Genomic DNA, 13,561 nt, shown 5'->3' with positions numbered 1-13,561 from the left:
CTGTGCTGGGGGCGGGGGGGGGCTCTGGAGCACCGGGCATCAGGCTGCAGGTGGAGAGCTGTGGGAGCTGTCAGCCCACCACGGAGATGGGGGGATGTCTGTGGGTGGGCTGAGATGGCCCTTCTTGTGGGCTTCTCTGCACCTCTCCCTCACCGGAGTGGGGGACAGGCACGTCTGGAGGAGGGTGTCACGACCTCTGGCCAGGGCAGGAATTCTGTTCTCAGCTCTACCCCAGTGTCTAGCAGAGGCCCTGGCATAGAGGAGAAGCACAGCAAATATCGCTGAATGGAGGAAGGAGTAAATGAATGGCTCACCGGCCCAGCTGAAAGCAAGACACCGGAAGCGGAGCACAGCAAGGATGAGCAACCTTTCCCAGGGCACAGAGTGTGTTCGTGGTAGAGTCAGGGCTGGACCCGAGTGTCAGGACAGCAAGTCTGAGGGGCTTCCCACCACCCTCCCCTCTGTCTGCTGAGATCTCAGGCACGCTGCCCCCGCCCCCCTCGCCACCACCTTCCCTACCCACCTCTCGTGGCCTCTGTCCCCAGGCTCACCTCTCCTCCTGGAAGCAGTGGGCAGCGGTGATCACCCAGCGGTCCGCAATGAGGGTCCCCCCACAGATGTGTCGGCCTCGAACCTGGAGGCTGGCCTGCCACGGCCACTCACCCTCTGAGGACACGGCCCCGCCCACGATGCGGCCCGAGGGGCCCTGAAGGCCACAGTCTGGGGGCAGGGGCAGGGGTGGACGGAGGGGCAGGGGCAGGAGGGATCCAGTGAGAAACAGAGAGAGAGCCAGAAGGGGAGGCATGGAAGAGGAGAGAGGAAAGACACAGAGGGGCCCAGGGGAAGAGAATGAGGGAGCGAGCGAGAGAGAGAGAGAGAGAGAGAAAGAGAGAGAGACAGAGGTGGGCATGAGGGGGCAGAGGCAGGGTAAAAAGAGACAGATGGACAGACGGTGAGCTGTCCCTCCAGGCCCTCAGGGTGGGCACCTCCCTCCCTCCCATGCTCGTGGGCCCAGCAGATGGAGGGTGTCCTGCCCACCCCAGCCTGTCGGAGCGCCCAGGGCTCACCGCAGAACAGCTCGTCCGAGCCGTCCCTGCAGTCGGGGTGCCCGTCACACTCTGGGTTGGGCTTCTTCACACAGCTGCGGTCCTCACACTGAAAGGTGAAGGTCCCACAAGGCACCCCTAGGATTGGGGGGACAGGGTACAGAGAGTGGGTCCCTGAGCCTGAAGGAGCCTCCAAAACAAAGCCCAGGGAAGATGGAGCCTGAAAGAGGCCAGGAGATGACTGGGGAGGGGTCCCTTGATCACATTAAAGGGTTCCCTGAGGCTCCTTTAGGGTTCCCTAGAGGCAGGACATATCCCTCACTCCCTCGCTCCCTCAGACTGTTTTTTGAGAGAAGGTGATGTCTCCCCTCTCAAACCTGGGCTCCTGGTACCTGAAGCCAGAACTGTGCCTCCACCTTGAGATGAGCAAGGCTCCCAAGAGCAAGGCTATGCCCCTCCCATCACACTACCTTGGCCTGGCAGCCCCCCAGGCCCCGACCCACCTAGACACCCACCTGCTCCTCACTACCTTCATTGTGAAGAGCTTTCTGCCCCACCAGCCAGTCTTCACCTGGTCTCCTTTCCTCCTCTATTTATGTCTCTTCAAGGCCTAGTTCGAAGCCCACCTTCTCTGGTTTTCTCAGCCTCATCTCCTCACCCTCCAGTCTTCATGTACTACTGGACATGATGTTCAGAGGCTTTGGCCCAGAGACAGTAACCCATATTTTTTTAAATTTTAAATCAGATAATCCCCAGAGGACAGGGACCACTTCTCCGGTGCCTTTTATTTCAATTTCCTTACTCTGCCTTGCATATCACTGGGTAGTCTGCAAGTGAAGGTTGGCTGGTCTGAGGGATGGATGGGTGGGTGGATGGATGGATGGATAAAACAATAGAGACTCAGACAAGATATTGGGCAGACCAACAAATGTGTGGTTTGATAGTCTGATAAGAAGACTGACATGCAGCTATTTAGATGGATAAATGAGTGGATGTAAGTACCAATGGACAAACAAGTAGTTAGATCCCTCGATGGATGCATGCACATGTGCATTCATGGATGCATGGATGGAGGATGGAACAACGGACATACAGACAGGAAATTGGGTAAACAAATAAAACCAATAAATGAGTAGATTGATGGCTTAGTGGACAGGGAGATAGGTGGTTGGACAGGCTGATGGATGAATCAGTGAGTGGATGTATGAATCAATGGACAGACAAATGGTTGGAGAGACCAGAAGATGGAAGGACAGATGAATGGATGGACAGATGGATGGAAGAATGGGTGGATGGGTAGATGGATGGATGAATAGATGGATGGATGGACAGATGGATGGATGGACAGATGGATGGATAGACAGATGGACATGTAGGCAAACTTATAGATGGGCTGGTAAGTATTTGGACAAGAGGGCAGAAACCTTTGTGGAAGAAGCACGGAGAAGGGCCAGGTTGTCTGGCCGAGCCCATTCTTTGGTTTCCCTCTAGATACCTAGTCATACTCTGCCCTACCTTCCTGGCATTGCTCTTCGTCACTCCCATTGAGACAGTCAGGCTGCCGGTCACAGACCCTGGACAGGGGAATGCACGTGCTGTCCTCTTGGCACTGGAATGTGGCTCTGCAAACTGTGAGGACACAGAGGCGGGACAATTGGGAGGAAGCCAGAGGCACCAGGCTGGGACTCTGCATCGCCTGGAGACCATGCATGGTATCGAAAGTTATGATCACAAATCTCTTTCTCAGCTACTTTACCCCTGAGTCTCACAGCAACTCAATGAGATATTCCATTTCACTGGTGGAAAAATGGAAACGAAGTGACTTGTCTGAAGTCACCTGGCTGAGCGAGAACTTGAAGCCAGATGTTCCGGTTCCAAATACGAGGTGCCCTCCCCAGCATGAAGGCAGGATCAGTCAGAGGCAGGCACATCCCCCTTGCCTCCTACTTCCCTCCCCACATGGATAAGACTTTGATGGGATGCAGGTTGCTGTGATGGTGACTCTGGGGGCCAGAAGCCAGGATTCAGAGGCAGAGTTATTAGTCCAGGAGAATCCTGGCTTGCGGACCGTCAGAAGCCCCTTCTGATTCCCTTCTGCCAGGGTTGGCTGGCGGTGAGCACAGCCCCAGGAAGAGTCAGCAGCTCCAGTCTGAACCCCTGCAGTGGAGGGTCCTGCTCAAAAGAGGCAGATACAGGGTCCTCTCTTTGGCCACCCTGGGCCTGCCCAACCCTGCTTAACAGCCTTCTTTCTCTTGGTCCTGTCCTCCCTCCTCTGCTCTGTTCCTTCTCGGACGGCTGCCTGGGCAGAAGGCTGAGGGTGATAGCCTGGTGGTGAGAAGCCATGAGCTGGGAAGCAGCATAATCGGGTCCCCATTTGTCTCTGCGACTGCCCCACGGGGCGGCCCTGGAGGGGACACTTGCCCATCCTGTGCATCCACCCTGCCATCTCAACACAGCGAGGGAGTTTCCTGGATGCTGATAATGGGAGCTGCCCATTGGGAGATCTCCAAACGATAGGCTCAGCCCAGCAGCACGGAGGTGGGGAGGGAGGAGGGACGGGGTGGGCGGGCTGCTCACCGCAGTTTCTCTCATCCAGGCCGTTGGGGCAGTCCTTGACCCCGTCGCAGGCGGGCACACACAGTCCATTCACGGAGCAGAGAAACTCTCCAGGGCAGGCTGGATGGAGAGAGCACCATCGGGACACACATCATTAGGAAAACACGTGCAGACACACCATTCCTGTGTGCTCACATGTGTACCCATGTGCCTGTGCACACGGTCCATGCAGACATACATGTCTGGGCTCAGGCACACAGCACACGTTTGGGTATGTATGAGTGTGTATACCTCGTAAACACCTGTGAGTGCTTTGCACATGTGGGCACACGCAAAGCTGCCTATGTTCATGCACATGTGGGGGCACATGAGTGAACACACACACACACACAACACTCCTTTAGACCAGCCTCTCGGTGCTTCCAGAGAGGGCTAAGAAGCAGGGAGGAGCTGCAGGGGCTGTGGGGTCCCCCCCACCCCCCGACCTGCCCACACTCACGGTCTGTCTGGTTGTACAAGCTGTAGAACACTTGCACGCCGGGCCCAGTGAGGGAGATCTGGGACGTGAAGTTGATGGTGATGCCGGCGCTGGCCACCACGGGGATCCTCTCAGCGTAGGGCTGCAGGGTGCGCAGGCCACACAGCCTGCGGGGGGACCAAAGACGGACTGAGGGCTACACGGGCTGGTCCAAGCGACGGGACAGCCTGGGTCCCGGCGCACAGACAGAGCCAGGACAGGGCAGCTGGGGAAGAACGGGAAGCTGCACCCCGGCCCCACCCCCACCTCCTCTGTCTTGGTTTCTCCCCTGGGTGACCGCTCACCCCCAGGGTCATCTAGAAAGCAGCCTGGCAGTGTCACTGCCCTGCTCAGAAGCCTTCGATGCCTCCCCATTGCTGGCAGGATAAAACTTATCGTCTGGATTCTAGTCCCAGTCAGAATCCTAAAATGGGTCTAGGGGACTAGAATGGGTCTAGTCTAGTCCCAACCTAGGAGCCTTGAGATTCTAGCAGGTCAGAGTCCTTCTCTGGACCTCACTTTCCTTGCTTGTAAAACAAGGGAAATTCGCCTCTCTCTTGACCTGACAAAAGGCTCCAATGTGTCAGTGGAAGGAATATTCCTTGACTGGTCTACTCTCCATAGGCAAGAAGGGATGTTCCTACTGTACTCAGAGTGGGGCAAGAAGACAGCCGTGTTCTCCATTCAAGCCCGCGCCTCCCACTAGGTCTCCACAGCCCCGGGGGCTTCCCTGTGGCTCTCTGGACATGAGTGGGCACCAGTGCTGCTCCAGGACCAACAGGTGATGGGCAGTGCCTTCTCAAGCATGGCCACACCCAGGTGGGACCATCCCCCAACCATGGGAGCACATTCATATCCCTGCTGGTGCCCTCCCCTGCCCCCACGGATGATGCTTTTGTTCCCACAGAGCAGGTGGGAGACCTCCATGGAAAGGTGGAGTCCCACCCCTTGGGGAGCAGGTAGGAATCCTCCCAACTCCAGGGCAGAGGGCACAGGGGGCTCTTTCCACACAACACTGGTCGCAGCTCTTGCTGGGGCCCACACTTGCTCTGTGGACATGCCTTCACAGAAGGTGCAGCCACGCCCCCAGAGTGGCAGGACCCGCTGCAGAGAGCAACCCGGGGTACCCTGCCTTCCCAGGAGGGACACCCTCACGGAACAGATGGGTAAGCCCCATCAGATCATAGGAATGCCCACCCCCATTGGGAATGCCTTTACAGATGAAAGAAACACCCAGAATATGGGTGGAAAAGTCTGCGGGGAGAGGTGAAAACGCCCCTAGCAGAGAAGGTAGGAGGAAGTCAGGAGAGCAAATGAGAGTGCCCCAAAGCATGATGGGAACATCTCACAGCAGATGCAGCAGCCCACACTGCAGGTCCCCTAATTGCCAGGGGCCAGAGGCTTCCTCATAGCTCCTAGAACATGGCAAGCACTTACTGGTTCAGTAATAGTTGGAGGCCTCACTGCATGGGGATTTTGAGGTTGCAGCAGCTCCACCCTGTAAACAGGGATTGTTCTCATCCTGTTTTCCAGATGAGGCTCAGCGAGGGAAGTGCCACGATAGGCAAGAATGCAGCTTTCTTAGGACCCAGAAGGCCCCACCTGGCCTGCTCTACGGGGAGGTGGGCACCTTGACCCTCACGCCACATGAGCTCCAGAGGCTGAGCCCTCATGTCCCCTGTGGCCCCCCTCAGACCTGGCCATACTGTCTGGCTGGGGGAACCATATTCTTGCCCCTATGCCAATGTACAGTTCTCAAAATGTGGTCTGGGGACCCTTGGAGGTTCAGAGAGAAAACTATTTTTATAATAATTCTCAGGTACGATTTGCCTTTTTCACTCTCATTCTCCCACAAGGATAAAGTAGAATTTTCCAGAGACTATGTAAGGATGTGCGTGTGTGTTCAGTCACTCAGTTGTGTCCAACTCTCTGCGACCCCACGGACTGAAGCCTGCCAGGCTCCTCCACTCATGGGATTCTCCAGGCAAGAATACTGGAGTGGGTAGCCATTCCCTTCTCCAAGGGATCTTCCTGACCCAGAGATCACACCTGGGTTTCCTTCATTGCAGGCAGATTCCTTACTGTCTGAGACCCTAGGGAAGCCCCCATGTAAGAATAGAGTAGAATTTTCCAGAGACTATGTGATATGTGATACAGTAACCCACTGAACGAAGAAGCCGGTGTGGGGATTCAGTCCTGATCTATTAATCCAATTAATAAAGAAAGTTGCAAAAACATAAAATGAGGATATTTTTCTTCACCAAATGTTTTTAGTTTTGGAAAATATAATTCGTTTTATGTTAAAATGTAATGGGTTTCTTATTTTAAATGATAAATATGTTTAAATGTTTTAAGTTTTCATCTCTACTACTGTACATATAGATTACAAATATAGTTTTTATATGAGGCATATAACTCTCTGGGTTGCTCAATAATTTTTAAAACAGTGTAGAAGGTTGTGAGATGGAAACTTTTGAGAACCAGGGCAGCACAGCCCAGGGGGACCAGAGAGGGATGAGGTGCCACCAGGGGGCGTCCTAAGCAAACCCGGTCCTTATCTTTTCAAAGCCAAGGTAACAAGGCGCGGATGGTCTATTAGTTCTTAAAGTATTTTAGTAAAAGTTATCAAGGATTGCTATCCCCAGAAACTTGTCCTGGGGAGTGGACAGGGAATCTGGGGGTTGGGAAATACTGAGCAGGGGGAAATGAGAAATCAGGGGCATCCTGAACATACTTAAGGTTCAGGGGCCTGGGGCATTGTCCCCACATACTCACCGTGGACAGGGATGGAACCAAACCTGGGTTGGAGGGGAGGGGAACCTTATGGTTACAAGAATTGGAGGGCTGCGTGGTCGCCGTGGCCAGAGGCTCTAAGAACATTTTGGGGCAAGGCTCTTCGTTAGCAGACGCGAACGAAAGAATTCAAGGCAGAGGCTGAAATCTAGCGACGCAGGTTAAATTACTCAATCGAAAGAGGATCTATTTAGCCTATGCAGTGTTAAAAACATTTTAAAAACTGCATGTGCCAGCTAATTTCACATAACAATCTAGATTCTTGCTTCTGAAAAATACACCCCAGAAACACTGTCTGGAAGTAATCAGAGGCTGCCCGAGTTAGTCAGGGCATGTATAGTCCAGCTAAGGAGGCTCCTCCCTCCCTTGCTCCCTCTCCCCAACGCAGCCCGGCTTATGGAACTACACACTGGCTTGGCCTCTTCGCACATCTTTGTTTCTGGTTCTTACTGCAGTGCCTTCTGGGAGAAGGTTTTTGTTTTTTTTTTTTTTATTATTATATGAATACTTTAATGCAAAATGCTTAACACTTAAAATTAGCAAAGCTTCATCCCCTGACTCTCCAGTCCCTCCTCATCTATCAAATGGGGCCCCCACCCCCATACACCCTCTCCAAGGAGTGCCAAAAGTCTGAAGACTGTGAAGCCCACCTCTCCTCTCAGCTACAAAGTGCTCGGGGTCTGAAGGCACCATTTTTTGCACTCATGCCTGCCTTGCTTTCTGCCTTCTCTGAATGTGGGGAATTTTGCTTCTTGCCTCACATAGACAGCAAGCAGGGATCTGGTCAACCTTGCATATCAGCATCTCTAGCTGAATTCAGGGAGTTCAAGAAAGATTGGATGGTGGATGGAGAGAAGGGTGGGTAGATGGAAAGAAGGAAGGGTGGGTTGGTGTATTGATGGATGGATGAATGGATGGAAAGAAGGAAGGATTGATGGATAGATGAAGGACTGAAGGTGGGTGAATGGATAGATGGATGGATATACACACACAGATATTCCCTTCCCTGAAGACAGGCTAAATGGGAAAGAGAGTCAGAGAAGGCGAGCACTGGAAAGGGGAGGTCAGCAGTGTCTCACGTGGCCAGAGCACTGGACCTGGAGCTGCAGAGCTGAGGCTGAGGCTGGGCTTTGCCACGTGACCCAGCTGTGTGACCTTGGGCATCTCGCTCAACCTCAGCAAGCTTCTGTTTTCATGTCTGTAGTAAGACGGGGTGGTAGCTCCCCATAGGATGTTTTATGGCATGAATGAGAAGGGATTTCTTTGAAAACTAGCTGCTGACGTCGTCCGGCTGTGAGCTCACAGAGAACAGTAGCTCCTCCTTCCATATTGCCAGCCCTCAGCAGTGCCCAGGGAGCCTCTGGGGCCACACAGAAGCTCTGGAGACCAGAAGGGCTACCCCATAGCCAAGCCCAGCCTGAGGGGCTCCAGCAGGCTTAAGGAGCCAGTGACTCTGCCCGTCGCCATCGGCGAAGTGGAAATGGTTGGGCAGATCACAAGAAAAGTGACATCACAGGAGAGGAAGCTGGCAGGAGGCAGGTTCCCGGAAAGGGGGAAGCCTGTGCCGTATTGACGCCCCGTCAGAGTGGGTTCTGTGAAACTCAGCTGCTGCTGGCCGGATGTCACGAGGTCAGCTCCCTCCCCCGCCTCCTGGCCACTCAAAGGGCATGAGGTCTTGTTGGCCAGAGAGAAGCTGCGGAGGAAAGAGGGAGGTGGGGGGAAGGCAGAAAGGGCTTAGAGGAGGCAGGTGACATGCCCAAGGATGCCTCGCCAATGGAGGGAGCCCGGCCAGCCTCTCCTTATCACTATGCTGGCACTGAGGGGTGAGACCCCCCCTCTCCCCCAACCTATCCTCTGTCGCCTTGTCAATAGCCATTCTGTGCGTCCCCCTCCTTATAAATCCTGTGCCTGGAAATCTACACCGTTCCCCAGACCTCTCGTGTCTCTACCACCCACACAAGCAGATTTTCCAACAAATGCTTATTCAAAGAATTTCCCAGCAACTACATGGGCTGATGGTTATCAAAAAAGATCAGAACTAGAGGAAATGGTTTGCCCAGTGCTTGCAATCTGGAGGTACACCTCTGCATCCCCTTTCGTACTCAGACATGGGCAGGAGCCTCAGGGCAGGGGGCCACGAGTCTCTCCCAGGGACCCTGACCCTTACAAAGGTCTGCGAAGACAGAGATGGGACTTCCCAGGTGGCTCTCAGATGTGGTGAGAGACAGCAGTGGTCAGTCCCCTTAGCAGGGTGCCTTGGCCATGGGAGGGAAGAGCTGACATGGCTGCCCCAAGGCTCTGAGGGAAGACCGCACAAGTGTGAGTGCGCATGCTTTCACAGACACACGCTCACAGGCCCGCATGCCCTCGTGCATGCTCTGTATCTCACCACTCAACTCTGGTTTCTCTAGTTATGAGCTGGGTGATTTTGTGGGAACGCTTTTTGCCTCTCTGTGCCTCGGCCCCTCATAGGTCTATGAAGGCATTGCGGGGCCAGCTCCCTCACCAGGTTGCTGAGGATGAAAGAAATGGCACCTGAGCGCAGGGCCTCCCTGGCGCAGAGTCAGAAACCAGTTCTGAACACGTGGTTGGTGCCTTCCTGAACTGGGCTTTATCTCAGCCTTAAGGAGCCAGCAACCTCTACCCATCATTTCAGTTACTCTTCCCTGGATGGGAGGTCTGCTTCATGCCCATTTTTTAGATGGTTTACTTGAGGCTGAAAAAGGTGAGTCCTTGCCAAACAGAAGGAGAGGAACCAGGACTTGAACCCTGCTTTCTTGTTTCAATAGCGATACTCTTTCTACCTCTCCAGCCCAACTTGAAATGACATTTCATTAGGAACTAATAAACACAACTTACTGGGAGACATCTTTCTGATGGGTAAATAATAAAAAGTTAGGGCCTTGGGCTGGCCTAACCGCCTTGTTTTATAGATAAGGAATGGGATGTACCCAGAGTTACATGCAAAAACAGGTGGACAGGCTTCCCTGAGCACATCTTTATCACCCCAGTCTCCCCTCTGTCGCTCCTCGTCAATGGCCAAGGTGGAAGAGGCTTCAGAAGAGAGAGGGAGCACCTGGTGGGAGCACCAGGCCCTGTGGGGCTTCATCCTCCTCACCCCACCCGCCACCCAGCTACACCCGGGTCCCTTGCCACTACTTCAAGACAAAGAGACAACGACAAGAGGCCAGGGACTTCCCTGGTGGTCCAGTGGTTAGGAACCTGGGTTTGATGTGGGTTTGATCCCTGATCAAGGAACTGAGATCCCACGTGCCACAACTAGAGAAAGTCACAATGAAGACCCAGCGCAGCCAAAAAATAATAAATAAATAAGTAACAATAAAAGGGCAAGTCCTTAGTCCGCATTTGGCCTCAGTTTTCCCACCTGTACAATGGGTAAAATAGGCTTCAACAGCCAGCCCAGCTTACTTTTCTGTAGCTTAATGGTGCTATGAGACACTAGGGAGGGTGAGACTCCTCCAATTTTGGTAGATTCTGTCACAGTGCTTGAAATTTCACCACTGCAGCATCATTCCTTTTGATGAAGACTCTCCCCATCTGTGATCCACCCTTGAAACCCAAGGGCAACTCATGTAGTCCTACCACCTAATGCCCCCACCTCTGCCCAACCCTCTTGGCTGCGTCAGGGAGGCAGGAAGGAGGACCTCCAGGGGAGCACGGTGTGGACCACTGTATGTCCCGCTGTTCCCATGGTGTGCATGGGAGAGGGACCCTGACTCTGGACCCATCTGGGTACCACTTAATCCCACGGAGCCTTGATTTCCTTCTCTGGGAAATGCAATGATGATACTGCTGACATCACAGCCTGTCAGGCCAGTGAACTGATGCCCTGTGCTGAACAACAAGCAGGTGGAATGGGGCACCTGATGCCGGGGTCCACCTCCCGCCCATGTAATAGCCTTGGGGGTGGGAGGTACGTGAAGGAGCATCAGACCCAGGGCCCTTCTGTCTTCCGAGCTCCTCTTGAGATATCAGATTCACCTCTAGGATTGAGAAGGCAACAGGAAAAGATGTTAACCTCATTCGGAGAATGATGAATCAAGGACCACTCTCAAAGTCACTCTGGGGGCTCCTGATGCTGGGTGGGGGTGAGCCCAGTCATCCTCAATCTGGGTGGCCCCAAGCCGTTGGGGAGGGGCCCTGAGGGAACTCCATGAAGGATCAAGGCAGTCATGCCCAGAAAGGCCACCCACATGCTGGGACCTATGGGACAAGATGCCTTCTGCTCTCCAAAAAGCACAGGGCCAGAGTCACACCACTTGACATCACCCCCAAATAGCACAGGCTCAAACTCACATCCTCGGCATGGCTTCTTTTCCCTTTTAATCACAAAAACCCCTGATAGTTTCCCAAACCCCTGGAAAGGATGGTGACAAGTCAATGAGTGTAGTCAATCTCTGACTCCCTTTGTCTGGCTGATGCTTTTCAATAGGATCAACCAATAAGCAAAACCCAAGTGTGGGTGAACATGAACACTAACCCAGAATCTAAGAGTTCCAGAGTCCCAGAACTTTCCAATTTTAATGTATTGGAATCTTTGATGTCGAAAATCCGTGAAACTAAGAGATCAGGAACCTTGCACATTAGAATCCCAGCCTCTCATAGACCCCTAGGATCTCAGGGTTGGAAGGAAGAGCAAAGGCTCAACCTGCGATGAGATGTAGAATCTTCTCTTGGGCATTCTTGGACCCCAAGTGGGGAGGGGGCTCCCCAGTTCTGCGAGGCTACTTTGAGATCCCTTCTCTCTCCCCAAGCCTCTGCCCCACCCCTGCAACAATGGTGCCATGGCAGGGTGTTCTTCTGCCCTCCGTGCCCCCTGCTCCCCTCCCGCCTCACCCCCCTCCTTGTTATGACCTGTGCCTGAGCCATCCTCTCCCACTATGGGATGCTCCCACACAGTATTTAGACACAGAGCCCCTCCCGTCATACACATCCCCTCCCTGAATGCCCCAGTTCTCTGTCTCTCTCCAGACCAGGGGAAGCTCATCAGCAATGTCTCCATTTCCCACCTCCCCACACACCATACTCCTTTGCGACTGCCAGGACCACCTGTGGCCCTCAGGGGGCCAGCCCCCCCTCATCCTACTGATTAAACTGCATTCACGCTGACCAGAGGATGGCCTGGCTCTGCTGTGTCCTGCCCACCTCTCCAAAAGACTCAATGCTTCCTCAGGAACTCTGTCACCAGGGGGCCAAGGGTAGGACAGAGAGCAGGACCGGCATCCCACGAGGGATGCGGGTGACTCAGGGTGGCCTTGGGGAGTTGTCAGGTTAGCAGAAGTCACGTGGACTCTGGCTAAGCAGTGTTGAGGCCCAGAAGCTGCTTTACTTTGACCAACAATGGGGGGCAGGATAAGAGATGGCAACTGGGATGGATTTAGGAAAGGTGCCCTAGCACCGCTGAATCCTATGACTCTGCATCATCTCATTTAAGGATTCTGGGTGCCAGGCGGTGGGGTGACAGTACCTACAGAAATGAAACCATTTCACTCTAACTAGGATCAACATCCAAGGTGACTGATGACAAATGTGTGTCTGAGAACTCTGAGTGGCAGGAGGTGAGGCTGGGGCTGGAGGTGGACAGGGACTGGGTCAAGGGTAAGGCAACAGGCCTGACCAACTCCACCTCTGCCCTCTTCCTGTGATGCCCCTCTGAGATTCCACACTTGAGCTCCCAAGGGAGGCTACCTGCAGAGAAAGGGAGGGGGTTCAAGGGGCAGGTACCTTCTGTTTTGGATGGTCCACTGGCCCTGGGTGCATGGCATGTCATATTTCTGCCTCCGCAATGCGTAGGCATCAAACCAGAGGGCCAAGCCGTAGTCCAGAGAGGGCACCTAGGACAGAGTTGCTGGTCACTAGGTGGCCCGTGGGCTGTGGCCGGGCCGATGGCCCCATCTCCCAGGATCACAAAGCAGGAAGGAGGCCTGCCAACATAGAGTGCTGGCTGGGGCTGAGGTCTGTCAGTCACTCAACAATCAAGTGTCGCCATGGCCAAGGGAGCCATCCCACCCACCCCAGAGGACTAGTACCCAGGGGGCAGCCTGGGTCAGAGGCAGGACAGTGCTCCCCTCCCACTGGGGTCCCCAGAGGTCTATAGGCTGTGGGCTCACCGTCAGGTGCCAGGAGCAGTGGGTGCTGGGTGAGTAGTAGCTGGGGAAGTACGGTGTGCTGAGGACGCCCTGCGGCTCCAGCCGGCCCTCCAGGGTCAGGTTCACCTCGCAGGCTGGGTCCAGAGAGCAGAAGTTACAGAGGGGTCCTCAGCCCCGCCCCACTGCACCTGCCAGCAGGTGGGGGGCAGCGGAAACCCCACCACCCTGCCTGCCACTGAACAGTACAGCTTAGAGACTGAGTGTGAATGCGTGAGCTTGGGCCTCAGTTTCCCCCTCTGTAAAATGGGGACAATAAAAGTACATACTTCATAGGGTAGTTGAGCAGATTACACAGACATGGCAGGCAGTAAGTGCTCAATAAATGTTCGCTGCTGACATCAGCTGTGCAGCCCTTGACCGTTTACTGGACGTGCTCACTGCTGTGCCAGCCTCACGGTTACAGGGACTGGGGAGAAAGAAACATTCCCCTTTTCAAAGATGATGAGGTTCAGAGAAGAGGGGCAATTTGGGTGAAGTCA

General features: G+C 54.1%; 1 protein-coding gene across 3 annotated transcripts in view; it reads right to left on the bottom strand.

The window, feature by feature from the left end:
• The window catches only part of TMPRSS6 (transmembrane serine protease 6), a 39,170-nt gene that overhangs the window by 4,277 nt on the left and 21,332 nt on the right, over positions 1–13,561 (bottom strand). For all 3 annotated transcript variants that reach the window (XM_043882402.1, XM_043882401.1, XM_043882403.1), the window contains exons 9-15: positions 13,044–13,156; positions 12,658–12,767; positions 4,102–4,247; positions 3,624–3,722; positions 2,562–2,675; positions 1,068–1,184; positions 552–720 (exon numbers count right to left, since the gene is read on the bottom strand). In XM_043882402.1, the coding sequence (XP_043738337.1) occupies positions 552–720; positions 1,068–1,184; positions 2,562–2,675; positions 3,624–3,722; positions 4,102–4,247; positions 12,658–12,767; positions 13,044–13,156 (868 nt within the window). The remainder of the gene's footprint in view (positions 1–551; positions 721–1,067; positions 1,185–2,561; positions 2,676–3,623; positions 3,723–4,101; positions 4,248–12,657; positions 12,768–13,043; positions 13,157–13,561) is intronic.

This window comes from Cervus elaphus, chromosome 22 (genome assembly GCF_910594005.1).
Source record: "Cervus elaphus chromosome 22, mCerEla1.1, whole genome shotgun sequence".
Taxonomy (NCBI): Eukaryota; Metazoa; Chordata; class Mammalia; order Artiodactyla; family Cervidae; genus Cervus; species Cervus elaphus.
This window is presented reverse-complemented; position numbering and strand designations above follow the sequence as displayed.